At 56.4% G+C, this 25,615-nt stretch overlaps 1 protein-coding gene across 1 annotated transcript in view; it reads left to right on the top strand.

Moving 5' to 3' along the window:
• NAA25 (N-alpha-acetyltransferase 25, NatB auxiliary subunit) overlaps positions 1–25,321 on the top strand; it is a 37,703-nt gene extending 12,382 nt beyond the window's left edge. Inside the window, exons 5-24 of the mRNA XM_031948609.1 lie at positions 47–121; positions 1,096–1,203; positions 1,780–1,858; positions 2,986–3,097; positions 3,201–3,290; positions 3,449–3,618; positions 4,527–4,639; positions 7,193–7,400; positions 9,253–9,342; positions 9,775–9,955; positions 10,609–10,708; positions 15,186–15,337; positions 15,874–15,999; positions 16,214–16,457; positions 18,453–18,576; positions 19,440–19,505; positions 19,955–20,052; positions 20,413–20,523; positions 21,852–21,998; positions 23,242–25,321. Coding sequence (XP_031804469.1) covers positions 47–121; positions 1,096–1,203; positions 1,780–1,858; positions 2,986–3,097; positions 3,201–3,290; positions 3,449–3,618; positions 4,527–4,639; positions 7,193–7,400; positions 9,253–9,342; positions 9,775–9,955; positions 10,609–10,708; positions 15,186–15,337; positions 15,874–15,999; positions 16,214–16,457; positions 18,453–18,576; positions 19,440–19,505; positions 19,955–20,052; positions 20,413–20,523; positions 21,852–21,998; positions 23,242–23,361 — 2,514 coding nt within the window. The 3' untranslated portion in view covers positions 23,362–25,321. The remainder of the gene's footprint in view (positions 1–46; positions 122–1,095; positions 1,204–1,779; positions 1,859–2,985; positions 3,098–3,200; positions 3,291–3,448; positions 3,619–4,526; positions 4,640–7,192; positions 7,401–9,252; positions 9,343–9,774; positions 9,956–10,608; positions 10,709–15,185; positions 15,338–15,873; positions 16,000–16,213; positions 16,458–18,452; positions 18,577–19,439; positions 19,506–19,954; positions 20,053–20,412; positions 20,524–21,851; positions 21,999–23,241) is intronic.
• The last annotated feature ends 294 nt before the right edge of the window (positions 25,322–25,615 follow it).

Raw genomic sequence — 25,615 nt, 5'->3', positions numbered from 1 at the left:
GGTCTGAGACCCTGGCGGACGTCACAGTTGTCTCTCTCTTTTTCAGGCTGGAATGGCACTTTATAAGATCGTACCAAAAAATCCTTACTATTTTTGGTCTGTCATGAGTTTAATTATGCAGGTGAGTACTGCTTCCCACCCCCACAACCTTTTAGACCCTGTAATTGCCCCTGATAACTCATCTCTCGTTTTTCTAGTAGGAGATGGAGGGAGGGCCATTTTCAGAAATGTGCTTTGAGAATTGTCTGTTTGGTTTCCCCAGTCAGTTTCTATTGCTCTCCTCACTAGTCAGCGCAGCTTATTTTTACGTCCGGTTTGTTTTTCTCTACTTGTCACTTTAACATCCAATGATATGGTTGCCCCAGAATGCTGTGTGTGGGCCTGGGGACAAGGCTTAGGGAAAGCCGGCACGGATCTTCAGAGAGGAAGTCATTAGGGGCCGAGAACTAAAGAGTTAGAAAGCTTCATGGATCCCCATCTGAGCTCATCTGCTTTATTCATAAATAGACACAACCTCCAGTGGCCAGCCCTGAGCTCTGGGTTGGGGTGGGGACACAGGACAGGCCCGGGGGAGAACAGGGGACCTCAGGGGATCCAGAGGTCTGGCTACAGGCATGTCCCGGTGCAGAGGGTGTCCACCGAGAGGCCTTCTTCCGCGCGGGCTGCCACGTTCTCATTGCTTGTAGTCCAACCACCTTCGGAGGCAGCTGCTGCCCCGTTTTGTAGGGAATGGATTGACTGCTCCCCTGACTTGTCTGTAGTCTTGTGGGCCCTGCTGGTCCTGCCTGGAGGAGCCGGCCCTTCTCCCTCTGTACTTAGCCGCCTCTCCATGCATTTCAAGGGAAAAGCAATTCCAGACTTCCAGAATTAAAATTGTATGGCGGGACCTCTGTTTACAAAATAGCCGTGTCTGAGGGAGAAGTCCCCGGCGGAGTTTGTGGGGAATGTTTTCCTGGTGCTCGGAACTGCTTTGTCACTCTTGGGGAGGAAGGGGAATCGCCAGCCTCAACTGGTTCTTGGCAGAACAGGGTCGGGGGAGCGCCTGGTTAAAGGCCGCTTGTGGGCAACTTGTTCACCCCTCCCCTTTCCCTTCAGTCTATATCGGCACAGGATGAGAACCTCTCCAAAACCATGTTTTTGCCCCTCGCGGAGAGAATGGTAGAAAAAATGGTCAAGGAGGACAAGATAGAAGCTGAGGCCGAAGTAGGTATTCTCAGGTCCAGTTTTCTCTCTGTACGGCTTTGGGGGTGGCACCCAGAACGGGGGCCGGAGAGGCCTGGAATGGGGCTCTGGCATTTCTTGGCGGTGGGATCCCGGGCAAGGCAAGGAAACCGAATCTCAGTTTCCCCACTTGTCAAAATGGAAGTAGTCTCAGTGCCTGAGCAGTGACCTCCCAGGGTGGTAGGGGAGAGGGCTGGGTGCCGGTACCACTCTGCCAGAGCGGCCTTCGGGGCTCCGCTAGGTCGGGGCACAAGGTAGTGTGGTTTGAGATCCCACAGCATGAGAGCGCATGACTTTTGGGTCGTATTCCTAGTACTTAGCACACCCCCTCCGACCCAGACCCACAGTAGGTGCTTTACAAATGCTTGTTGATTGCTTCCTGTGAACACATTGATGGGCTCCTGCCCCCGTCCCCCACCCCCAAGTGAGACACTGCGGTCTCTGAGCGAGGTGGTCGCCTTCAGCCTGTTTCCTCCAGGGGGAAGCCCAGGCTTTGGCTGCTCTCCCTTCCTGGCAGCAAATACGGGCTCCCATCTTCTTGTGGGCTTCACTCCTCAGGTCGAGCTTTATTACATGATTCTGGAACGGTTGGGAAAGTATCAGGAAGCCCTGGATGTCATCAGAGGCAAACTAGGAGGTGAGTGCCCTGGGTCAGGCTGGCCCGGGGCTCGTGGGCCTCGGGGCTGTGATCAGACGGTTTCCCATAATGGGAGGTCCTGAGTTCAGTCATTCGGAGGTCTCCAACCTTTTCAGCACGGGATCCCCCATGAGTGCCGGGGACGCCAGGGCCATAGTTCAGTGCCCATCTCACAGGAGGGGACAAGCTGGGGGCAGTCAGGCGGTTAAGCTGGGGCCGCACAGAAGTCCGAGCCGGGGCCTGCTGGCAGCAGCTTGTCCCGTGGAGGTCGGGTGGGCCCTGGGCTGGGCTCCCCCTTTGTGATGTCCTCAGCACTCACTCTGTGGGATCCAGCCTCTGATCTCAGTCTGTCAGTGAGTGAACAAGTCATGTCCAGCTCGGGCTAAGGCCGCCCTTCCCTGTGCCCAGCCTGTGTGCCCCTGCCCCCATGGCCCAGGATGGCTTCCATTTGCTTCTTAGTGCGGTGGCCTCTTGGTGCCTTGGGTTTGAAGTAGAAGAGACAATGGGATGGAGTGAGGGGTGGGGGCCGGGCCAGGCCACGTCTCCCGGGGATGAGGTTAGAGTGTGGAGGGCGCTGCCAAGTTTGGGGGCTTTTGTTCCTCATTTGTTTTCCATGTCAGTGGGAAATAAGAGCTGCCCAATGCTGCAGATGTTAGCGTGGGCTCCTGTTCTGCAGGGGCCCCTAGAGAAGCGAGCTGTGAACCCCACAACTCCCTGCCCCAGCCTGAAAACCCTTTCTGCCCCTCACTTGGCAAGCTGTGCCAAGTCTTGGGGAATCAGAGCTGCGGGTTCCCCTCTCCTCAGCCTCACTGGGACGTGGGATTTCTGAAAGACTTGGGCTCATTTTCTCCCTGTTGCCACCCCTTCCCCCGCCCCCCTGAGCCTTTGGCCGAGGCTCAGATCTCGCCGGGCTGCCCCTCAGGGCCGTCTTGGGAAGCACCTCCCCCTACTCCCTCACAGGTTGGGGGGAGCTTACTCCCTGGCAGCAGGTCGTCTCCAGAGTGCCACTGCAGGGTTGTCTGCAGAGTCCTTGCATCCGCCTTGCAGCGGGACTGTCGGTTTGGGTGGGTGGGGGTTGCCTCCTGGTGGGGGGAACCTGGCTGAACGAATCCCTCTCGTGGTTGTAGAGAAGCTGACCAGCGAGCTCCAGAGCAGGGAAAACAAGTGCATGGCCATGTACAAGAAGCTCAGCAGGTGGCCCGAATGCAACGCACTCTCCAGGAGGCTTTTGTTAAAGAAGTGAGTCTCTGCTGGAGGTGGAGGGGAGGGGGTGTGGCTGGTGCCCCAGGCCCGGGGCGGGCACTCACTTGGAAGCCCCTCTCTCTCTGGTTTTTGACTTCAGCTCAGATGACTGGCAGTTCTATTTGACTTACTTTGACTCTGTCTTCCAACTCATCCATGAAGCCTGGAGCCCTCCTGCGGAAGGAGAACAGTAAGTGGCCAGGGGTGGGGAGGGGGAAGGGGAGGCAGAGCGAGCCTGGCCTTGTCCCACGGGCCCTGGCGGTCCCTGGGAGATGCCCCCAGCAGTGATGGTGATGGGAAACAAGCAGGGGAGGCCCAACAGGCTGCTGTCCCCGCCTTTCTCCTCAGCTCTCTGGAGGGAGAAGTGCATTATTCTGCAGAAGAAGCCATTAAGTTCATCGAAGAGAGGATCCTGGAGGAGTCCAAGAGCTCCCGGCACCTTCGGGGGCCATACCTGGCCAAGCTGGAGCTTATCCGGCGCCTGCGGCATCAGGGCTACAATGACGAGCACAAGCTGGGTGAGGAGCCGGGGTGTGAGGGGGGCTCCCGTGGGATTGCAGGAGGCTCTGTGGTGCTTCTGTAGGGGGGAGGCATCTTAAGGGGCTCCTACGTGGGGGTGGGGGGGCAGCTCTGCAGGCTCCTGGCTAGGAGGCAGCTTGGGAGGCTCCCATGGAGGGGACCTTTGGGGCTCCTGAGGGACTGCAGGAGGCTCTGTGGTGCTCCCGTTTGGGGGGGGGGGGGCAGCTCTCTGAAGCTCTCAGGGCAGGGAAGCAGTAAGGGGCCGCTCTGTGTCTCTCAGCAGCTGGGGAGGTGGCAGTGGGAGTCAGCTCTGAGTGCTCCCCACCCCTACCTGTCGGCTCAGGCAGGTTCTAGACACGTAGATGGCATTTTAAGGGAATACAGTTGTGGGGAGGGAACTCGACCCACTGCCAGAGAACGGCCTTTGCTGCAAAGGCCGACAAGATGAGAGTGCTCCTCGAGAGTACCCAACACACGTGCTCTTCCTCTCCTCGGGGTGCTCCAAGGGCACCTAATCTCTCACAAGTTTCTACTTTCTAAAATGGAAGCCCTGGAGAAGCTATTGCAGAGAAAGGGCTTCCTGCAGGTCTAGGTCAGGCAGTCTCTTGTGTTCATTGAATGGGTCATTAGGTCTGAAATCCTGAAGAATAGCTCCTTAGGCCTCCGGGAGTGACCTAGGATTGTGACCTCAGGGTGGTGAACTTGGGGGACAGGGGCCCCTCTCTGCCCCTAGCCCCAGTCTCTGGGGGGGAGGGGAGAGGCCCACGTTCCAATCCTTCCCTTCTAATGGGGCCTTAGGGTCTCGGCCGGTGCTGGCCGGGCGTCCTCTCTCAGCCCCTGCCCACCGTTCATTTGCCGCTCGGGACTGGTGAGGTCCCTGGCAGTAATTTGGCGATTTCTCTCCTAGGTGACCCAGAAGAGCTGATGTTTCAATATTTCAAAAGGTTTGGAGATAAGCCTTGTTGCTTTACTGACCTGAAGGTGTTTGTTGACCTCCTGCCCGCCTCCCAATGTACAAAGGTGAGCATCTTGGGCTCAGGGACGAGCTCAGAGGGGTTCGGTTCTGGGGGTAGGCGCTGCGCACTGACCGCTTCTCCAAGAGTGTTTGAAAATCCTAGAGGGCGGATTCAGCCCCGATGGCCCGCAAGGAATCGGGAGTGTCAGAGCCCTCCCTGAAGTAGCAGGGCCGGGGCCCGGGGTGGGACAGAGGCTCAGGGGCCGGCTCATTCGGTGTCAGGGGCCAGGGTGCAGCCCAGGTCTTCCTGAAGGCAGTTGTTGGAGTCCAGCCCCGGGCCCTTCCTAACTGGGGAAGCCCAGGCGAGTCACTTCCCCGAGTCTGCCTCCCTTTCCTCATCCATAAAAAATGACTTGATCATTGGGAAGCCCTCGGAGTTTTCCCCACTGCATGAGAAATGGTGACGTCCCTGCCTGCTCGGCTGCCAGGGCTGAGTCTGAGAAGGCACGCTCTAAGGGAGCCGTTGGCATGGGTACCCGGCCTCTGCCCATGCCGGAGAACTATTCAGAAGTACGAGGGGGAGGGGGAGAGATGCATGTCAGATTTGTCAAAAACCCCATTGGGCATCTCGGCACCTTGGTGGCCTCCCCTGGACATGGTGGAATTCCCTGGCGGCCGTTGGTGCCAGGAGCCATGCCCTGATGGCGAGAGTTGGCCGCCAAGGGCGTGGGCCCGAGATAGCGGGCTCTGGGAATCTGGTCAGAGGCTTCTCGTCCCCTCTCCAGGGTCCTCAGTGAACCTGTTTACTGCGAGTTAGGGATGCCCAGCTGCCTGAGTCCCTCCTGCCCCATTCCCTTACTTTCCCCCCCCCCCCCCCCAGACCGATGTGCTGAGCTTGGCCATCTCCCCTTTCTTCTGTCCAAGGGGTCTCTTTTGCCAGACACCGCCTCATCTGGCCCCTCCCTGAGCGTGCTCTCAGGTGACTCCGGGAAGTACTGGGTCCCCTCCTGCTGCCCTTGTGTCTGTTGTCTCCTGGATACCCCCAGCGCCCTCTGGCTCCAGTGCCTTCCCTCTGACTTACTTCCTGCTTTGTCTGTGCCCTCTCCCGCTGGCTCTGTCTCCTCAGTGCCCGGCATGGCCCCCCGGGAGCCCCCAATCAATGCTTACTGATTGATCGGCCTCGCAGGCCATGCTCATTGGGTGGGAGCACTGGGGGCTAGGTTCCCACCCGGCCAGCCCTTTATTCTCTCTCTGGGGTCCTCACGGGGTCCTCCCTCTATGTCTGTCCTTGCCCATGACCCCCCGCTCACTGTTTCTCTACCACAACGGGGCCTGACTGGCACCTCGTGTTGCCCTGGAATTCCTTTGCCCCCCAGCAGCAGGTTTCCCAGCAGGCTTCTGTCCTGGCCCCCTCGGGCCTTCGGAGGAAGCCTGGGAACTCCTCAGAATCTCCTAAAGGCACCAAATAAAATGGGGAGGATGCAAGGAAACCAGTTACACCCAAATACCAGTTACTGACAGTGTTTCTTAAGTGAGACGTTGGGCTCTCCTCTCCCATGCGTCCCTCATTGCCCTGCCAAAGTCCTCCCCCTCGCAGCCCTCGGCCCACCAGGGCTTTCTGGGCCTGGCACCAGGGTTCCCACTGGTTCCCTTGCCATCCAGGGCCCTGGGCCCTCTGGGGCCGTGCTCTACCTCAGTGAGCAGTGTGACGGAGCAGGTACAAGGCTGGGGTCACCCAGGGCTGCCTGCAGGGGGGCTCCCAGGGGTCAGCGGCTGGGGAAAGGCTGCTGGGGAGCTGGGAGGCCCACGGTCCTGATCACGCTCAGTTAAAGGCCCTGGGGACGTTTAATGGGGAGCCAGGAGAGCTGGGACCCCCGAGGCAGGAGGAGCAGGGCTGGGCCCGGAGCCCATGTAAGGGTCAGATGGGTAATAGCTGCCAAACCCCTTGCGGACTCGAAAGGGCAGTTCCTGGGTGAGCAACTGTGGGGGCAGGAGGGACACCACAAAGGCTCGTCCCACGGTAACAGTGGGTCTGACTGCCCAGTTATTGTCCAGTAGCCATTGCTCTGAATGCTTCCCCCGCACTCCAGCTCCCATAGAGCCTATATTTGTTCCCCAGGACACCAGCCATGGAGGGAAGGGAGGGTCTCATCTGTCCTAAGCTTTGGCAAGTCCCTCACCTTCTCCCACCTCCACGTTTCCTCTCTTCTGACCGAGCTCTCTGCACACAGTAGGCTTCTCATTATCATGTGTCAAAATAAATAGCGCTTTTTGCTCATCCCAAAATCTGTCCAGGATCTTGCTCATTTTGTCATGTGGCTAACCCGGCGCCTGGTCACCTATCTCAGAAGGGGTGCGGGAGTTAGGGGGCAATGAACTCTGGCCTGCATCCTCATCTCCCCGGGGCCAGTCAGCGTCTTCTCCAGCCGTTCCCTGGCCCTTCCCAAGTCTGGAGGTGCCGGTGTCTTGTGAGTCCCCATGGGGGACGTGCATCAGGAACGGGGGGGAGATCAGCCCATGGGCGCTGCCCCTGCCCTGCTTGGGAGAGGCTGGGAGCAGCGGGCACCAGGGGTGAGCCTGGGGAGTCTCACCGGCCCTGCCTCTGCTTCCCTTGGCAGTTCATCAACCAGCTCCTGGGAGAAGTGCCGCTGTCCACTTCCACGGAGGAGAAGTTAGCCCTGCCCGTCGACATCAAGGGCCTGCAGCAGCACCTGTGCGTGGTCCAGCTGATGCGGCTCCTGGGTCTCTACCACAGCATGGACAAGGAGCAGAAGCTGAGGGCAGTCCGCGAGCTGATGCTGAGATACCAGCACGGCCTGGAGTTCGGTGAGCTGCCTTCCCCAGGGCTGAATAGGGAGTCAGGGAGGCCGCCTCCCCCCACTGAGCTGCTGGTGGCTCTCTGACGGGGCCGACGGGAAACGGGGGGCATGTTAAATCCACCGTTTTTGGGTTCACCTTAAAATACATCAAGGAAACGGTGAGGCCAACGAGCACCTCCCTGGATGAGACAGGGTGCCCCTTTGTGAGCAAACGCACCTTCACAAGTGCTCGGCTGGGCTTCGTCAGGGTGGGCTGGTCACAAGGGAGGGCCGCAGCCTTTGTTCTTCTGGTCCTCCCAGGGCAGGCCCCGGCTCACTGCTGCTTAGAGAAGGGCAGCCCCATCTAGGCCTGGGAGGGCCTTCCCTGAGGTCCTGCAGAGCCGGGATCGGAACCCACCTCCTCCCAGCCCAGCACCCTCGTGCTGTACCTCTGCCTTTGCTCTCAGGATCCCAGTCACTCCAGCCCCCATCCCCACCCCATCCAAGCACAATGGGCAGAAATAAAGCAGCTGCTGTTGTCCACTTAGTTCTGTGACTGGCTTTGGGGGCTTTTTTCTTAAAGATACCCTTTTTAAAATATCATTTATTTGCAAAAATACCCTCTTTGGTTCCCCTTCATCTCTCACTTGTAGCAATTGAATGAAACCAACTGAAATAAGTTGCATCAGATAGTGGATACCATATTTGACACCCCTAGTCCCCTACTTCTGCTTTTCAGGGAAGGAGGAAAGAGGATTTTCTCCATTCTTTGCTTTCTGGGCGGGCATTTTGATAGTACCCTGCATTAGGTCTGGTTTTTAGTGTTGAGATCATTGTAGATTGGGGTTTTCTGTGTTTGCCTCATCAAGTGTTCTCTTTCCCCAAAGTCTTTCCATATTCTTCTGTTGTTTGTTACACTGCAGTAATAGTCGGCCACATTTACGGATCGCGATATAACGGGGCTGTCCCCAGAGGGACCTGCTTTGTCTCTAGTCCTTTGCTGCCATAAAAAAAGCATTGCTCTGAGCAAAATTTTGGTCCTCCTGTGGTGTTTCTTCCTGTCTCTGACTTCTTGAGCTTTGTGCCCAGAGTGGGATCTGATGTTTGTGGCGGCATAGAGGCTTTTTAAGTTCCCTTGGAGGGGAGGGGGGGGGGAAGGGAGGGGAAACAAGGTGGTTGCCTCCCAGGGTACCTGGGTCAGACCTCATCTATGGCAGCAGCCCTGACAGCCCCATATTTCCCTGCCACTTACTGGTTACAACGTGAAACTTCAGGATTGTTTGGATTTGCATTTCTTTTCTGGTGATTTGAAATAATTTCTAATATGGTTGTTAATAATTTACAGTTCTTTTGAGAATTATTCATATCCTTTGACTACTTAACCATTAGGGAAACTTTTCATGGTCTTACACATTTAGTTATCAGGCTAAGAGATTGCTAGACATGCACGTTTATTTATTTATCTATTCGTTCATTCATTCATTCATCCATCTATTTATTTATTTATTTATTTGTTTGTTTGTTTATTTGAATTTTTGCTGATCTGCAGTTTCTCTTCTTACTCTGCCTAATTGAATTGATTCTGTTTGTGCAAAAAATAAGTGATTTGATGAAACTAAAAATATTTTGCCTTTTGTGATCTGTCCTTTTTTTCATTAAGAATTCTCCCCCTTTCTAGAGTTGTAGAAGATCCCACCGTCCATTCTCCCTCCTCATTTTTTTACTTTGTGGCTCAGTAGCTGCTTTTGGGGAACGTTCCCTAAGGCCTGCGGGCTTATGGAAGAACTCTGAACACTGTGTATAAGTACAACGTGAATGCAGCGTGTGGGCCAGCTGAGCTCTTGCTGATTGAGACAATGATTTTTTTTTCCTCTTTCCAGGAAAATCCTGTTTGAAAACAGAGCTGCAATGTTCAGACTATTACTGTCTCCTTGCTGTACACATGCTCCTCGACATGTGGTTGGAAGCAGGTGGGCCATCCCCGAGGGCGGGTGGGTTTGCTTGGACAGGCCCCCTTGGCCCAATGGCCATGTTGTGCTGGGCCCCGGCCCCCACAGGGGCCTTTTGGAACAGCCTGGGTCCGTTTCTGACGTTCTCCTTCCCAGAAGGTAGCTTGGCCTTTCTTGCCAGGGGAGGGGAAAGACAGTGTTAGATGGAGACGAGTGCCCAGGATGGAGCTGGACTGGGCTCCAGCCTCTGAGCATTTCCCTGGCAGAGCTTTGGGGTGACGCTGTTTGGCAGAGAGAGGCCGACCCAAGCTCTGATCTCGGGGGACCCCCAACCACCAGCCTCGGTCCAGGCGATGGCTTGCCTCCTCGTGTTGTGTGCTCCCTCTGAGGAGCTCTCTTGAGTTTCCTGCCAGTGTCCCTGGATAATCTGCCTTTTTTCTGGTAAACTTCCAGGGGAAGAAAGGGCTGCATGGCAGGCCCTGACATTACTAGAAGAGGGCTTAACCCATAGTCCTTCCAATGCCCAGTTCAAATTGCTGCTTGTCCGAATCTACTGCTTGCTCGGGGCCTTTGAGCCCGTGGTGGACCTGTACTCCAGCCTCGACGCCAAGCACATCCAGCATGACACCATCGGGTGGGTAGTATATACTCAGAATGCTGTGCCCCGCGCCCCCTCTGCCCCCCCCCCTTGGGATGCCGGCCCCTAGGCTAGCTGTTCCAGGAGGCCTCCGGGCCTTAGACTCCTGCCCTGGGAGGCCTCTCACTTCAAATGCTAGGACCATAGGCCCTCCCAGGGAGGGGTTCCTGCTGGATCTGCCAGGGTCTGCTGTGCTGTATTGGTGGGCCTGCAGTGGGCCTCTCTCTCTCTCTGGAGCTTAGGCTCCAGGGCACATCCATGGCTCCCTTGGGAGCTCCCTGTTGCAGCAGTCTTGTTCTTTGTCCCTTGGAGTTGCAGGCGACGCCTCATCTGGGCACTTGTTAAACACGGGGTTTAAAAAACAGCCATAATGTTGTTTGCATTTGAGAGATGCTTTGGCACCTGTTTCCTGCCTCTGATGAAGGTGGGGACTCGGGTGCTCTGGGAGGAGCTTTGGGTTGTGTCGATGTGTCAGGCTCCCGCAGAATCCCGAGTTAAGGTCGTGGCTCACCGAGCTGCCCCTCATGTCTTGGGCTTTGCGGCGATCCTGCTGGGGATACAGGTGCCTGGGGGACTCCCGGCCCTTTCCAGCCGAGGCAGGGCCATTCTGGGGATGCCCGGCCATAACCTGGCTGTGCCTTTTCTTACAGATACCTTCTGACCCGCTACGCGGAGCCTCTCGGTCAATATGCTGCTGCCTCCCAGTCCTGCAACTTTGCACTCAGGTTTTTCCACTCCAACCAGAAAGATGTAAGTGAAAACCTTTTCTTCTGTGGGCTCAGCTAATGAATGCCCCAGCTCCAGTTAGAGCAGAGTGTCCAGACTGGGAGGGACCTCGGAGGCCATAGCTAGATGGGGCCACAGGATCACGCTGTTTGGGAAAGCTCTAGGGACCCCCCTCCTGCCATGGCTGAGCCTGTGAAACCCTTCCATTTTGTGGGGGCAGAGTCCTCAGAAGGTGGCAGGGTCAGCCCCATCGCTGACATGACAGGACCTACAGACGGAGCACGTCTTTTGGATCTGTGCCTTAATGACCGAGCTCGCTCTGTGGGGGAGCGCTCGGTCTGTGGGGGAGCGCTCGCTCCAAAGGGACGATGAGTGGTTCATAGAGCCTTCAGCTTTAGAACTCAGCGGTCTGCAGCTCCTGCTGAGTCTGCTGACCATTGTACTCTGCTCTTCAGTCATTGGAATATGGAACAGACAGTTTTTAAAAAGATGGTTTCTCCTAGTGTAAACCTGGAATATTATAGACTAAACGTCATGTTTCCCTCTCCAGCTGGCCAAGCTAAATCACCAATCACGAAGAGAGATGGGGGCACTGGGTACATTGCTGACATGTGCTTGCCCACATTTAGGGGCTAGCTGACTATCTGGGCAGATTGGGCTTCAAGGGTCTCCCTGTGGAAATAATGAGCACAGTTGGGAGTTAGGAAGAGAAGGAGCCCCCCAAACCGGGGCTGGGGGAATGTTTAGTTGGGAAAGAAAACCTCTCTCCTCCAGTTCCTTTGGGTTGGCATTTGGAAGTCCTTGGGAATCACAGCTGTCAAGAAGGTTCCTGAAGAGAAGGGAGGTTTGTCATCCCCGGGACAGCTGCAGAGCCAGGAGGGACTCTGACATCATTGCGTTTCTAGGTCTCCTGTTCTGCCTGGGCCCCTGCTTTCCTCTGTTAATGTGATACTTAGATTCTATCCAGCTTCCAAAGCACTTGGCAACGAAACTAACTTAGCTCTTAGCCTCGTGCCTGGCCCTTCAGGGATGATGAATAAATGTTGATTGATTGACTGGATAAGCTGTTCTTTTTGAACATTGGATAAAAAGAGAAAAATTTTAAAGGATCATTTCTGGCAAATGATTAGTCCATATTCTGATTTAGAGACTTCGGAAGGACGGCTAGCAGTTTTTCTGAGTAGCTGGTTGCTGGCGTGTAGAGGGTCTCCCCTCAGTGTCCTGCAGTTCCCTTGTGGAGTGCACACGATAGGAGCCCACCTGCTCCTATTGGAAGGAGAAGTTAGGGGTCAGTCAGCAGGTTTTAGTTAACTGGACTCTCTGGGCCCCGGCACGTGACCGACTACAGGCTTCTGTGAGCAGTGACCCATGTGCCCGCTGCCAGCTCTCTCTGTGTGTGGGGCAATGTCCGAACATGAAGGAGAAGGAAGGGCAGGTCCTTCCGAAGCCCATTTGTAGGAAAGTGTGTGGCGGGACTTGGGGCGGTGGGCACCTCCGTATCCCTGGGACTTGGCTTCCAGAATCGCCTACCCTGGCCGAGCCTACAAGAACAATCGGGCTCCATGCTTCTCCTCGCATTCAACTGCTTGTCATGGACTGTTGGTCAGACAGTGTTTCATTATATTTTAAAATACAAAGACGGACCAAGCCCAGAAGACAATCCCAGCATTCTGCTTCTTGTTCTGCCAAGCCTAGCAATGACTGAAGAAAGAGACGTTTCGGGCAGCGTCTTGGGGATTTGCAGGTTTGCAGTAACCTACAGGGCGAGTCCAGGTCCGGCCCCTGGCCTTAGGCTGGCCTGGGTTCTGTGGGCACGAGGCTCCGTTTTCACAGAGAAGCGGAGTTTCATGGTCAGTGGACGAGGATGATGCTTCATTGCATATTTACAGAGCTGGGTCTCTGATCTTTCAGCATATTAGAAGTCACAGGTGGTTGTCGTAAAATAAAAGTCTGGATCTTTTTGGCTTTGTGTCCAGAAAACAGAAGGGACATTTGAGGTGAGAAGAAGCTCCAATGAGAAGAAACTCATTTCCAAGATGGAAGAAGCCTTTGAATAATTTATCCTTTCTCGCTTTGATATTTGGCTGGTGGTGAGGATAATCCCGTGGCCTGAAGGCGGATGACCTTATAAACTAGAAATGGCAGCAACTCAACCTCATGGCTTTCTGTGGAAGTGGGAACCAAAACTACTCCTAAAGCTGATTTATTTCTTAATATTTTCTATCAAGAAGATCTGGTTTCTTTAGCTGTGAGCAAGATGCTGTCTCCCCCATGGACCTAGAGAAGAGGGCAGTGCCCTGGGCCACAGGAGGCCTGGCAGAGGATACTCTGCTGCGGGAGGACCGTGCTCCAGACCCCTGAATCTGCACGGAGAGGAGTCCCTGACGTCTGTATGGCAGCTTGTGCCAGCTGCCAGATGAGGAATTGCAGAGGGCCCCGGGGTGGGGGCCCTGTGGCCTGCTTTGGGGAAGACGGGGACCTCTGAAGGTGTTGAGTGCCTGTGTGCGTGTGCCTGGCTGCCCACCACTCCCCTGCAGCCCTCTTTGCTCCCGTTCAGTTTGCACTCATTTTGAAATGGACACTTGTTAGCACCCCTGGGGGGGAGTGGAGAAAGGGGGGATTTTTCTTCACGGGGATCCTGAGGAACTGAGACAGCTCTGGACAAGCTCTTCTTCTGGAGGGCGAGCTGCTCTCGGACTCCCCGGGCCTCCAGAAGCGCCTTTGGGACCCATGGGGCCATCGTGCCCAGGTGGGGCTGTTAGACTGGCACAGCCGTGCAGGGAGGTTCTCGAGTTGGCCTCTGTGCCCTCTCGGCAGCGACCAGGGTTCATTTCAGAGTCAGAAGGGACCCCCCTCACCTCGGTGACCTCAGTGTCCAGGCGGCCTCTTGCCCTGATTGGCCGAGCTCGCTTGCCTGCAGTCTCTAGCCTGGTCTCCCGTAGGCCAGGCCGGGGGGCGCTGCTGTTCCCCCCATCGGACACTCTTTGGCTCTCTACTCTGACCCGCTTTGGGGGCCATGACACAGGCAGGCTTAAAGGAGGACTACCGTGGAAAGATCCCAGGGCATTAGCTGCCTTCTAACCTGGGAAAGAGTAGCGTGGCTTCCTTCCTGCTGGGCTCTCCAGCTTTTCTTGCATTTAATTCCTGCCAAACTCTTGTAATTCCCGGGGCCACCCAGAAATGAGAACCACCTGAAGCTCTTAGTTGGGGTGGAGTGGGTGCTTTTAGCCCTTGGTCTGAGCCCAAGAGCCACTGGGGTCTCACGCTGACCGCCCGGGGAATGCCCGCTCCGCCTGCTGTGAGCGCTCCGGGTGCCCGCGGCCCCGACCCCTGCCGTGTTTGCCCCCGCTCTCCCCTCCACACCTCGGCTAGGGCAGCCCCACCCCCATAGGCAGTTGAGGGAAGAGGCGCTCTTGCTCTCCTTGAGTCGAGCCAGAAAGTAACATGAGGATTTTCAAGTAGTCCTTCTCTAAGCCAGCAGGATCACAAGTAATCTTTTTAATTTTCTTGTGTCCGTCCGTCTTTAATTTCTCCAGATACTGCAGGCAAACAGCTCACCGAGGTGTCCCGTGGGGGTTTAAAAGCCGCATCGAGTGCAGTTGAATTAGCGCCCCTGGCGCAATCCCGCGGCCTGATATGAACCCTGCGAGGCTGTTTATCAGAGGGTATGTTGTGACTATTGCCCTATTTTCCTATCATGCACATTATCTGGACGTAACGGAGAGGGGACAGAGGCAGCTGAGGGAGGCCCGCAGAAAGGAGGCTGCTTTAGAGAGTGCTCGTGTCGCGCGTTCGCTTTTTGGCAGGCGTTGGATTTTTGTGGAGGTTTTTGGAGGCTGGTGCCGTCTTGAGTCCTGAGGACATGGCCTCCTTCCTGGGAAGCTCTGTTCTCCAGGATCCTTCTTGCTCTCTTGGGCGGCTTCTCCCAGGGATTCCAGGTCACCTACCGGTTGCGCACTGCATCGTGTCACTCAGGGGGTTGGGGGTTCCTCTGGGACTAATGGTGGCGTGGGCCTTTGTGTCGGCCTTGTTGGGCGTCACCCCGAAGTCTTGGCGCTTTGTGATCGTGTACTCAAAATAACAATAAAGTGAGAAGGAGCCAGCATGTCTCTGGGCCTTTTTTTTTTTGGGGGGGGGGGGAACCAGTGCAGTGGATCTATTTTTGAAGCCTTGCTAGAAACAGGCTCTCCCCATCATCTTAAGGAAAGCAGCACCAGGGGCTGTTTCCTGGCAGGCTCAGGCGCAGGGTGGTTGTTCTGAGAGTTGGGGGAGGGGGTGACCCTTCCCCACTGCCCCCCGTGGGGGCTGGTGTCAGCCAAGAGGTCATGCAGAGCAGTGAGGAGGGGTCGGAGATTAGTGATCGCGACCTCGGCTAGCCTGCAAGTGGTTCCTTAATTCTCTGTTGGGTTCTGTTCTGGACTTTCTGGTTGACTTGCTTTGCTGGCGAGCTTTTCTGATCTGTTAAAGATGCTCATGCCAATGGGATGTTTTTTCTTCACAGACCTCAGAATATATTATTCAAGCCTACAAATATGGTGCATTTGAGAAGATCCCAGAGTTCATCGCTTTCAGAAACAGGCTCAACAACTCTCTGCACTTTGCCCAAGTGCGCACGGAACGGATGTTGCTGGACCTGATGCTGGAAGCCAATATGTGAGTGTGGCCCGGGGCTGCGGAGGGAGCAATGGCCTTGAGCATCCAGAGCCCGTGGTGGGGAGGCAGGAGGAGTGGGACGGCCTGGACTGGCGCTGCACTGACAGCAGAGCCAACCTCGGCTCTCTTTCCTTAAAGTCTATGGATTGTTTATTGTCCAACCTGGAAAATTGTGCCTATTGTCCCCACTGTGTGCCCATCGACTCCAAGGGAAGCGCCCAGCCTAAGCTGACCCCCGCTCCCCTCCCTGTGGGTGGCCTCAGGACTCCTCCCACCCATTGTTCTTTATCCCAGCATAAAGAAAACCCTCGGAGGAGCAGAGGCAGAAGGGGCAGCTGGATGGGGGCCTCAGAGGACCAGATTCAAATCCCGATTTGGTTGCCCAAGGTCCCCTTTCCTGGCCCCCCTTTATTTTCTCTCTGGCTATGGGACCCTGGGGCCCCTCCTTGTAGGGGGTTTGTAAGCGTGTGCTTTGAGGTGCTGCTCCCTTCTTCCCCAAAGTTTCTGTAAACATGGTCCTTATGTTTGTGTCACAGATCGACCAGCTTAGAAGAAAGTGTCAAGTCCATGAGTCTGAGCCCCGAGGAGGACGACATCCCCTGGAAAGACCTGCGAGACAATAGGGACCTCCACGTTTTCTTCACCTGGGATCCCAAAGAGAGGTACCTGCTTTTTAACTCAGAATCAGGCCCACCTCTCGTACTGTCTCCTCCTGACTCACCGGGTTACGAGGCTGGCCCAGGTTTGGGGTAGGATGTGGCTGGGGAGCCACCGGACGGCTCAGACGGTCACTGTGAAAATGTGGAAGTGGCCCCTGGGAAGGCCACAGGGATTCCGTTCTGCTGGCTTAGCCATTGCTGGTGTTTCTGCCCTAAGGGACATTTCCGACGAGCACAAGAAACTCTCCCTGGAGGAAGAGACCCTCTGGCTGCGCATCCGTTCCCTGACCCTGAGATTGGTCAGCGGGCTTCCAACTCTCAGCCACCCCGTGGAGCCAAAAAACTCGGACAAGACGACAGAGAACGGCGTCTCCTCGAGGATCGATACCATCCGTTCACTTCTCCAGCAGCTTGAAGGCGTGCTGGACGCGGGAAAGCGATTTGTGGAGCGGAAGGTCCAAGTACGTCTGAGAAGCAGGGTTGGGCCGGGGCCGGCGTTCTTCATGAGGGGGAGGGAGGCCCCTGAGGCCTTAGAACCTGGAAGTGGGGGAGGGCACCAGGAGACCCAGGTTTGAGCATCCTGACCCCTTCCTACTGCATGAACCCTGGGCAGGCCCTCGAGCTCCCGGGATCCAGGCCTCTGGCTTGTGGCCAATTGCATGAGCAAGGAGACCCTTGCTGCTCTGCGGGGCCCAGAGGTCAGCTGGTCCGTCTCTGAGGGCAGTTCCTGGGGACACGCTTGTGTACTTTGCCGATCTTTAGGCTTTGTAGCCTTTGATTCTTAGCAGACCCCATTTGGCCTGAGCTGGAGGTCCCCTGGTGGTCCCCAGCTTCTCCGAGCCCTCCCTCGGGCTGGGCCCCCAGAAGAGACCTCCATGGCATGGGTGCCTCCTTCTTGACTCTTTTTGGCTCTTGCTCACTGTTGACTTCTGTCATGTCCATGGCCCACTCAGGCTTTCTGATCTTTTTCACATGAATTGGTGTCTAGAAAACCTTCTGTCATACATTTGATGGTTTTGAACCAAAGCGTCAGTTTTTACATTTCTCTCAAATTCTATTTCATCTTCTTAGATTTGGTTCTGAGTCATTATTTCTGGGTCCTCCCTTGGTCATCCACTGGAGCATGTTAGCTGTGCTCCCCCTCCCCGTGAGCATGATCTGACAAACGGGCCATTTGTGAGGGTTCCCGTCACTGGAGAAACTCCTCAACAGTGTCAGGGTCCTGGGGACTGAGGCCCCTCTCGGGGAACCCTTCCTAAGGGGCCGCAGAACCAGGGGCTACTCCTTGGGCCCGGCCTTTTCTTTCAGGCCCTTGTCCCAGCGTCTTTGCTCGAAGGGTCTCCTGTGTCCATCCTTTGACCCACAAGTTTACTAAATATGTCAGAGAATCAGAGTGGCCCAGCCCAGCCCCTCCTGGTCTGGCCCGGCCCGGCCTCCGGCCTAGTCCTTCCTGGTCTGGCCCGGCCCGGCCCGGCCCCTCCTGGTCTGTCCTGGATTTCAGCCCGGCCTAGTCCCTCCTGGTCTGGCCCGCCCTGGCCTGTCCCCTCCTGGTCTGTCTCAGCCCAGTCTGGTCCCTCCTGGTCTGTCTCAGCCCGGCCCGGTCCCTTCTGGTCTGTCCCGGCTGGGGCTGTGGCTCCTGGGGATGGCGGCTCCCTTGTCTCCCTGGGCACTCCCAGACTTGGGCCCGCCCTCCTCACCAGCGCCCCCTCGCTTCCCTTTTTGGAAAGGCAGGCCATGTGCCCTCCCCCTCCTCCTTCCGCCAGTGCTCACAGAGGGCCGAGTGGGGGCTCCAGGGAGGGTGAGCCGGCCGCCGGCTCCTTCAGGGCACGAGGACAGAGGCCTGCAGGGCCCTGGTTCGATTCCTCCGGCACAGCTGGTGCTCTCTTCCTGCCTTGGGGACCAGCAGCCCATGAGCCACTTCTCTCCTGACTGTTTAAGCCCCAAAACCATTCTCCTGGTCAGAAAGAACAGAAGCACAATGACAGTGACTGGGCAGCTGCCCAGAACCCCAGAATCGTGGCCTTGCCCGGCCCCTGCAGCCGCCCGCCCCCTCTCACATGTGTCAGGAATCTCTCTAGAGTTCCCCCCAGTGATCAAGGGGCCCGATCCCCGCTCTGAGCTTTGCCATTCCAGGTGGGCTTCAGAGGCGCGGCCAGGGCCCGTATCCTGGGGCTGCCCCAGGATCTCTAGGCTGCCTGGGTGACTTTGGACAAGTCACTTATCCTCCCCAGACTCAGTAAGAGGAGGGGATTGGGCCAAACGGCCCCGGTGGCTCCTTGTGACTCCAGGTCCCGTCTCACATCGGGGACGCCTTCCCAAGGCTTGGCCCGATCCTTGGGAGCCACGTGGTCCCAGACTCGGGGGGTCCCCGGACAGTCCCCTCCCTCAGGGGCCTCATGCCTCTGGCTTCCGGCTGCCCCCCCAGCCTAATGAGACCCTTTTCCTTCCCTCCCCAGTATCCTTTCCTGGGTCCTGTCCCCACCCGGATGGCCGGCTTCTTCAGCAGCGGCTGCTGTCAGTGCCAGACCAGCTCCTTCTATCTCGTCAGCGATATTTATGAACTAGATACCAATGGCCTAGGTAAGATGTGTGTGTGTGTGTGTGTGAGAGAGAGAGAGAGAGAGAGAGAGAGAGAGAGAGTGTGTGTGTGTGTGTGTGTGTGAGTCAGTCACACCTTGGGCTTTGGCCAGATAAATCTTGTTGCTGATTCAGAGATGATGATTTTGTTTGCTCTGAAAGTAAATCGGGCATGTTGGGGGAAAGGCCTTCATTGAGCAGAAACTCTCGGCTGAGACAGTAAGTAACGTTTGGTTCCCAGTGACAACAGCTGTCACCCAGAGGTGGCCTGGGCCCTCACGAGCCGCGGTCTCCTCGCTGGGCGGCCAGCAGGAGCGGCCCGGCTGGAGCCCCTCGTCCCTACTGCCTGTACTGACCGTGGCTCCATGGGCACCTCTGAGAGGCTGAGGCTCTGTCCCCCTCCCGCTGCAGCATTTGGGGCGGCTACGTATGATAATTAATAATTAATGCCCATTAACTAAAAAAATCTCCTGTCACAACAGCCCTCTGCCATACATTCTCCAGTTAATTGGGAGATTTCGAAATGGAAGAAGCCGCTGGTGTAGCGCAGAGCCTGTATCAGAAAGGCGTCGCTGGCAGAAAGCACAGACCTTCTAGGTTCCTTGTGCAGTGAGAGTCGGGGCTGGATCAGAATTGGGAATGTCAGGGGAGCTGTTCCGCCCAAATGGGTCATTCATTGAAAGACGTGGGTTTTGATCTCCCCCTCATCCGGGGCGATTGCTCTGGCCAAGAAGGCACGAGGCCCCACAGAGGTTCGGGGTCCGGGTGGGCCCAGGGGGCGCAGGTTCAGCCAGGGAGGTTCTTGGGAGCCATGTGCACCTTCCCTTTACATGTGACAAAGCCAGAATGTTCTCCTTCCTTTTCAGAGGACACGGCCGAGATCCAGGAGAGAATAGGGAATAGTTGTGACTCTTTACTAGAGCAATTAAGGGGTAAGTGACACTTAGGAGTCCCTGTTGTGCATACGCTTTTCCGGAATGGCTCATCTCTGGTGCCTCGGTCTGGGCGGCGGGTGTGATGAGGTTCAGGCGCGCTGATCTGGGGGCCCTTCCCTTCCCGGGAGCCCCGAGCCCTTCTGCTTCATCATCCCGAAGCAGAGTGGTTGTGACTCCGAGGTGATGGGGATTCCTGGTCCGAAACTTGGGCCTGAGAAAGAAAGACATCTCTGGTCTTTCCATCGGGAGCGCCCTTCATTCTCCTGGCTGCGGCCTCTGATTTTGTAGGGCCCAGAAAGCTACGGGAGTGTCCCTGGGATGGGGAGAAGATCATAAAGAGAGGAGGCGCCCTTCCCTCTCCCCTGCTCCCAGAGGCCCCGCTCACCCTCCGGCCCCCCCTCGGGCCAGCAGGAGACTGACTGGGGTCTTTGCCTTTTGTCTTGCAGAAGTGTTCAGTCAGTGTAAAGGAGACATGCTAGAAGTACAGGACGGGGGCCTGAAGACGCATCCCAGAATCTTAGAGAATTTGGTCTTCTTTGTGGAGGTGAGCACGCCACCCTGCCCCTCCCCCTCCTGCCTGCCCCTCGGTCTCCCTCCTCTTTGTGTGTTCCCCCAGCTTCTCTTCTGTGAAATGGGGGCGGGGCGGGGCCAGGAGACCCCCAGGGTCCCTTACTGGTTCTGGATCCTCGTACCCTAAGAGTCTTGTTTTTCTGTCTCTCCCTCCCTCTGTCTGTCTGTCTGTCTGTCTGTCTCTCTCTCCCTCCCTCTCTCCCTCCCTCCTCTCTGTCTCTCTCCCTCTCCCTTCCTCTCTCCTTCCCCCATTTCTTCCTCACTCTCACCCCCTCCACAATCTCTTCCCCCTCTCTGCCGCTTGTGTAATACACATTTCTTTCTTTTCCCTCAGACCATCTCCATTGTTCTCTGGGTGACGAGTTACTGTGACAATGTCCTGCAGCCGTATAAATTAAATCTACAGAAGAGGAAAAAGAAGAAAAAAGAAACCAACACCCTGATGGTAATCACACCGTGGGGAGGGGTCGGGCCCAGGCTGCTCTCGCTTGGCCCCTGTCCCATTGTCCCCCACCCCCCAGTGCAGGGAGGCCCCTGCTGCAGCCCCTTGTTCCCCTGGCCTCGGGCGGTCTGTTTCTGGGAGGGACCGGCCACAAATGAGACATGCTCAGTCACGGCTTTGCTCTAACTTCAGACAGAAATGAGAAAGGCACGGCTCATGTGCGGTTTTGGGGAGAAAGATCTGGGGCCTTGGTGGTCTGTAAGTCCAGGAATGGGTATAGGGCAGCTGAGGGGGCACCAGGGGCCTGCTCAGAGAGCCGGGTCAGTCCTCCCTGAGAACGCCCAGAGAGCGTCTGGAGGAGGACACCAGGCAGGACTGGGGCCGGGGCCCAGAGGCCTTCCATCTTGGCTTTGAGGCTGGTGTGGCCCGGGCCGAACGCTGCCCTTGGGCTTTGGCCCGGGTGTTAGAGCTCGGTGCAGAGCGGGCCCGTGCGCTGAAGCCCCTGCCCTTTCTGAGACACTGCCACCTGAGGGTGGGGGTGGGGAGAGCCCTCCTGTCCAGGGGCAGACCCAGAGGTGCCTCCGGAAGGGAGCCCCACTCGGCTGGGGTGGGGGAGACCACCAGGGAAGCTTTGGGGTGCGGGTCCTTTGGGCAGCTCCCATGGTCCTCGGGGTGCATGGGTGGAGGCACACGCACTGACCCACTGACAGCCAAGGGGGCAGCCACGAGCCCTTTGGACGCCGGGCGTGGGGGCACGGGCTTGTCCAGGAGAGTCTGAGGGGAGATGGGCCCCGGCCCCTTCCTGGCCCCTGCCCTAGCCTGTGAGTGGCAAAGAGATGGCATCTGGTGGGGTGCTGGCCACCTCAGAGGAGCCCCTTTCTTCCAAGGAAGCCGTCCAGGGGTCTGTGGGCTGCTGCCAGCCCCGGCTCGCGGTCCCTCTGGCTCTGTCACAGTCACTGGGGATCAGCAGCTGCTGAGGAAGGGCGGGGCCCCTTCTGCACAGGGTCTGCAGGAGCCAAGCTGGGGGAAGCCCCTTCTAGCCCTGACCAGCTGGGCGGTCTCCTCCCCCTCGCTCCAGGGGCTGTTCTGACCTTCCCCCAATCCAGCCCCTCAAGGACTTAAGCCGTGGACATGAGCTCGGGCCCCACATCCTGGGGGAAAGACCTTGGGCTCTGGCTGCCCAGCGCATGAGCCAGAGACGGCAGGATCGCTGAGGGCCGCGGTCAGGCAGGCAGCAGGGGGCGGGGCCGGCCATCCTCCGGCCTGGGTCCCTGCTTCTCTTGCCATGGCCGGGCTCCCGGGCATCTCATTCCCCTCTCCTGTCCCTGCAGCCGCCCATCTTCTCCAGCTTCCAGCACTATGTGGCCGGTCTCCAGCTGCTCATCTCCAGCGTCCTAGAGCACATCAAGGGGCTCGAGACTCTGCTGGCCGCACTGAAACTTGAAGAATTATCCCTAGAAGACCCTGCTCTTTCACAGGTAAGAGACGGGCAACCCACCACCCCCTCCCCTGCCAGCTCTCAGGCCCGGCCCTGGGGGATCAGGTTTGTCCAAGGTCCGGACAGAGAGCGAGCTGTGGAGTGGAGGCTGAGGACCCCGTCTCATCCCAGGAGGGCCCCTGGGACCCTCCTGTTCCTTCTGAGGGCTTGTTGGAGGTTTTCGTATTTGTTTTTTAATCAAGGAAACTCATACTATCAATATGAGCTGTCAGAATATTAAAAAAAAAAAAAGTTGTTTAGACGCCCTGAGATCTATCCACAGCGAAGTGTTGTCCCCAAGCCAAGACTCCTAACGCTCAGGAGAAACTGAGGCAGACTGGCCCCGACTTGTTACCTTGAGGAGAACAGTAATAGTGATAGTGGTGACGTCAGTAGCTCCTGAACTTCTACAAAGTGCCCAACACATGGTGGTCCCTTTTGGGGAGGGAGAGGAGGGGGGAGAAAGCAGCCTGTTGAGTAGATAAGGAAACGCTCACCAGTTGGGCCCGCCTCGTCGCCTCTGGCTCTTCCTGCCTCTGGAAGGAAGATATTTGAATTGATCAGATACCCACCCTCTCTTCCTTCTTTCCTTCTTCTTTCCCTCTCTTCTTTTTCCCTCCCCCTTTCCTTTCTCCCTCCTTCCCTCCTTCCTTGTCTTCTTTCCTCCTTCCCTCTTTCCCTCCCCCTTTCCTTCCTCTCTTCCTCCTTCCTTCCTCCCTCCTTCCCTCCTTCCTTGTCTTCTTTCCTCCTTCCCTCTTTCCCTCCCCCTTTCCTTCCTCCCTCCCTCCTTCCTTTCTTCCCTCTCTCCCTTCCTCCTTCCCTCTTTCCCTCCTCCTTTCTTTCTCCTCTCCTCCCTGCCTTCCTCTCCTACCGGGGGAAGCAGGGCTGCATTTTTGCCCAATGGAGGTAGACAGCCGCCCTGTTTGCAGAAGGTGCCCAGGCGGGACATTGATCCCTGGTCTCACTGGGGAGGAGGGGCCCCCAATTCTAACGCTGGGAAGGAGCCTCAGCAAGGCCTTGGGCCTAATTCTTGTAGCAATTGCCACTGTTTCCACCTGTAGAAAGTCCATCCTTTGGAACAAAGGATAAAAGGGATGGGCTAGGAGGCCTCTCGGGGCGTGGCCAGGCCCTCTATCCTGAGGTCCCCCCCACTCATGCAGAGAAGGGCTGGGAGGCGGGGCCGGCGGCAGGCCGGGCAGCCCCTGCATCCCCCCGGCGTCAGCCGCTCGTTCCCTTCTCCGCAGGAGGAGAAGTTCACAAAGACTGTGCATGGGAAGGTGCAGAGCAGCTACCAGCACTCGCTTCAGGAAATCGGGGAGCTGCTGAAAAAGCGGCTCGAGACCATGAAGAAGCTCAAAGTGTAACTGCAGAGGCCGGACCGCCCAGGAAGACTCCTGGCCCCAGCCCCACCCAGCTGCCCGCCGCCGGACTCCACAACTTCCTCATAAAATGCATGAAGGACTTTGATCTTGAATTAATTTTTTAGGTATTAACTATATACAGCTGATTAAATTATTGTACATAAACCGGCAGCCGAGCCCTCCCCTAGGTTTGACCACTTTTTATACGTGTTCATTATTAAGCATATGGCAGCAACCAGAGAAACCCTCCTCTTCCTCCTTTCCATCTCCAGAAACTTCTGGGGCTCGTTTTTAGAAGCAGCAATAGCAACTCCGAAATAAAAGCTCCAGCCCAGGGCAGCCGGACGGCCCTCCCCGGGAGGGAGAATCGGGGTCTGGCCTTGCCTTGCCTTAGAAACAGCAGAAAGCAGAGGCCTGTTCGCCTTGGAACCCACCCCTCCCCTGGAGCTCCCTGGGGGATGGGGGCAAAGGAGCCTCCGCTCTGGACACTCGGGGGCGCCCCCGGCATCGGGGCCAGCGGGCCGGGCATGAGAAGGAGGGCCGCGAGCTCTGGCCCTGCCCCGTGCCCGCCTTTGAAATCTGAACCAGGGATAGGGAGGCAGTGGAAGCAGCTGTCCGAGGGAGAGAAGGAGCCGGAGCGTCTCCAAGGCCACGGGTCCCAAACAGCCCGGCCTCTCGTCCGTGGGCCGGAGTGACGGGAATCGCTGTTGGAAAGCCAAGAGACGTGATGTACATAATATATGCAGTGAATCCCTGTACCACTGTCACTGATTCTTCAGTCATATACTACAATCAGTTCATGAATTAAAAACAAAAAAATAGGTGCTTGAAAATGAAGACTTAGTGCTTGAGGGCCTTTGCTGGTGGGGACAGGGCAGGGAGGGAGCGGGCAGAGCCCTGGGCACGTGCAGGGCTTTCAGGCCGAGCCAAAGTCCCTGGAGCTTCCTGTGTGGTCCGAGGTGGAGAGCCCCCTCAGGGCTCGGGCAGCCCTGCTCCCCGGAAGGAGCCCGAGGACGCCCCTGCCTGGGCACTGGGGGTGCGTGGGGCTGGCTTCTTCCCCGACCCTCGGATCACACGCAGAGTGCGCTACTCTTTAAAAGCAAGTAACTCTTCTCTTCTCCAATGAATTTGACCATTTTTTTTTTAATTTCTTGGAAAGGTTAAAAAAAAATCTTCCTATGCAAAAACCACTTGCTTTTTTGGCTCTCCTGGCTTTGAGAGACCTTTGAGGGTTTCAGAAATCTGTGATCTGGCCTAGAATAATTGATTTTCCTATTTAAAACTCTGAAAGAAAGTTGAAAAGGATCACAATCCCCTCCTCCAAAAAGACTTAACTAAAAAGGCTCCATCGCTGACAACTGGGACCCTGGAAGAGAGAAGTCGCTTTGACGGGAAACGCCGGCGGTCAGTCTCCTGGGCCGCCGTCACCAGAGGAAGGCCGAAGACTGTCTGCAAAGAGCTCCGGACCAGACGCGGTTCGGCCCCGGCCTCCGGCCCGTGGGGTGGGAGTGGGGATGGGAGGCGGTCTTTCCAGGAGAGCTTTTGGAGGGGGTTGTGGGTATGGGTGGGTGCGTGTCTGTGTCCGTGCGTGTGCTGGAGGGAGGCTCTCCGTGACCATCCCGAAATGTACCCTCTGTAGAAATAGCCGCCGAGAGAAGATGGACCTCGCCCGCTGAGCATGCACAGGGTCAGGAAGCTGGGTCCTGTCCCGAGGGGGCGTCTTGCGGTTCCTGCGGCCTCTCCAGCCAATCTCTGCTTTCCGGTGGTGGTCACCCCCAACCCCCCAAGGGTTCAGTGTCAAATAATGTTATGGGGGGGGGGGCGGGGATTGTTACTTTATTTCTTGTTGACTTTTGTATTAACTGTAGCATTGAAATCAAATTCAACCTCTTACATCTTGCAATGTCTTTGTATAAAAAAAAAAAAAAAACAAACGAAAAACTAAATTGTGTGCAGAAATGGCCAATATCTTGTTGATCTAGTCTTTTGGAAACTTTGTCACACCCTATAAATTGTGTACAGTTAAAAAATATATATATATATCTATATATATCTATATATTCTTACATGAGTAAAGAAGCACCCTCCAACATGATGGATGTCATTTGGTATTTGACAAAGAATCCCAAATAATCCCTTGCTGCTGCTGTTTTTTTGTTTGTGGGTTTTTTTTGTTTGGGGGTTCTGGGGTTTTGTTTTGATGGGATTTGGGGTTGGGTTTTTTTTTTAAGTGTGCTGAATTGAAATTTTAAAACAA

This window comes from Sarcophilus harrisii, chromosome 1 (genome assembly GCF_902635505.1).
Source record: "Sarcophilus harrisii chromosome 1, mSarHar1.11, whole genome shotgun sequence".
NCBI classification, from domain to species: Eukaryota; Metazoa; Chordata; class Mammalia; order Dasyuromorphia; family Dasyuridae; genus Sarcophilus; species Sarcophilus harrisii.
Note: the sequence above shows the minus strand (reverse complement) of the source record. Positions and strands in the feature narration are given on the sequence as shown.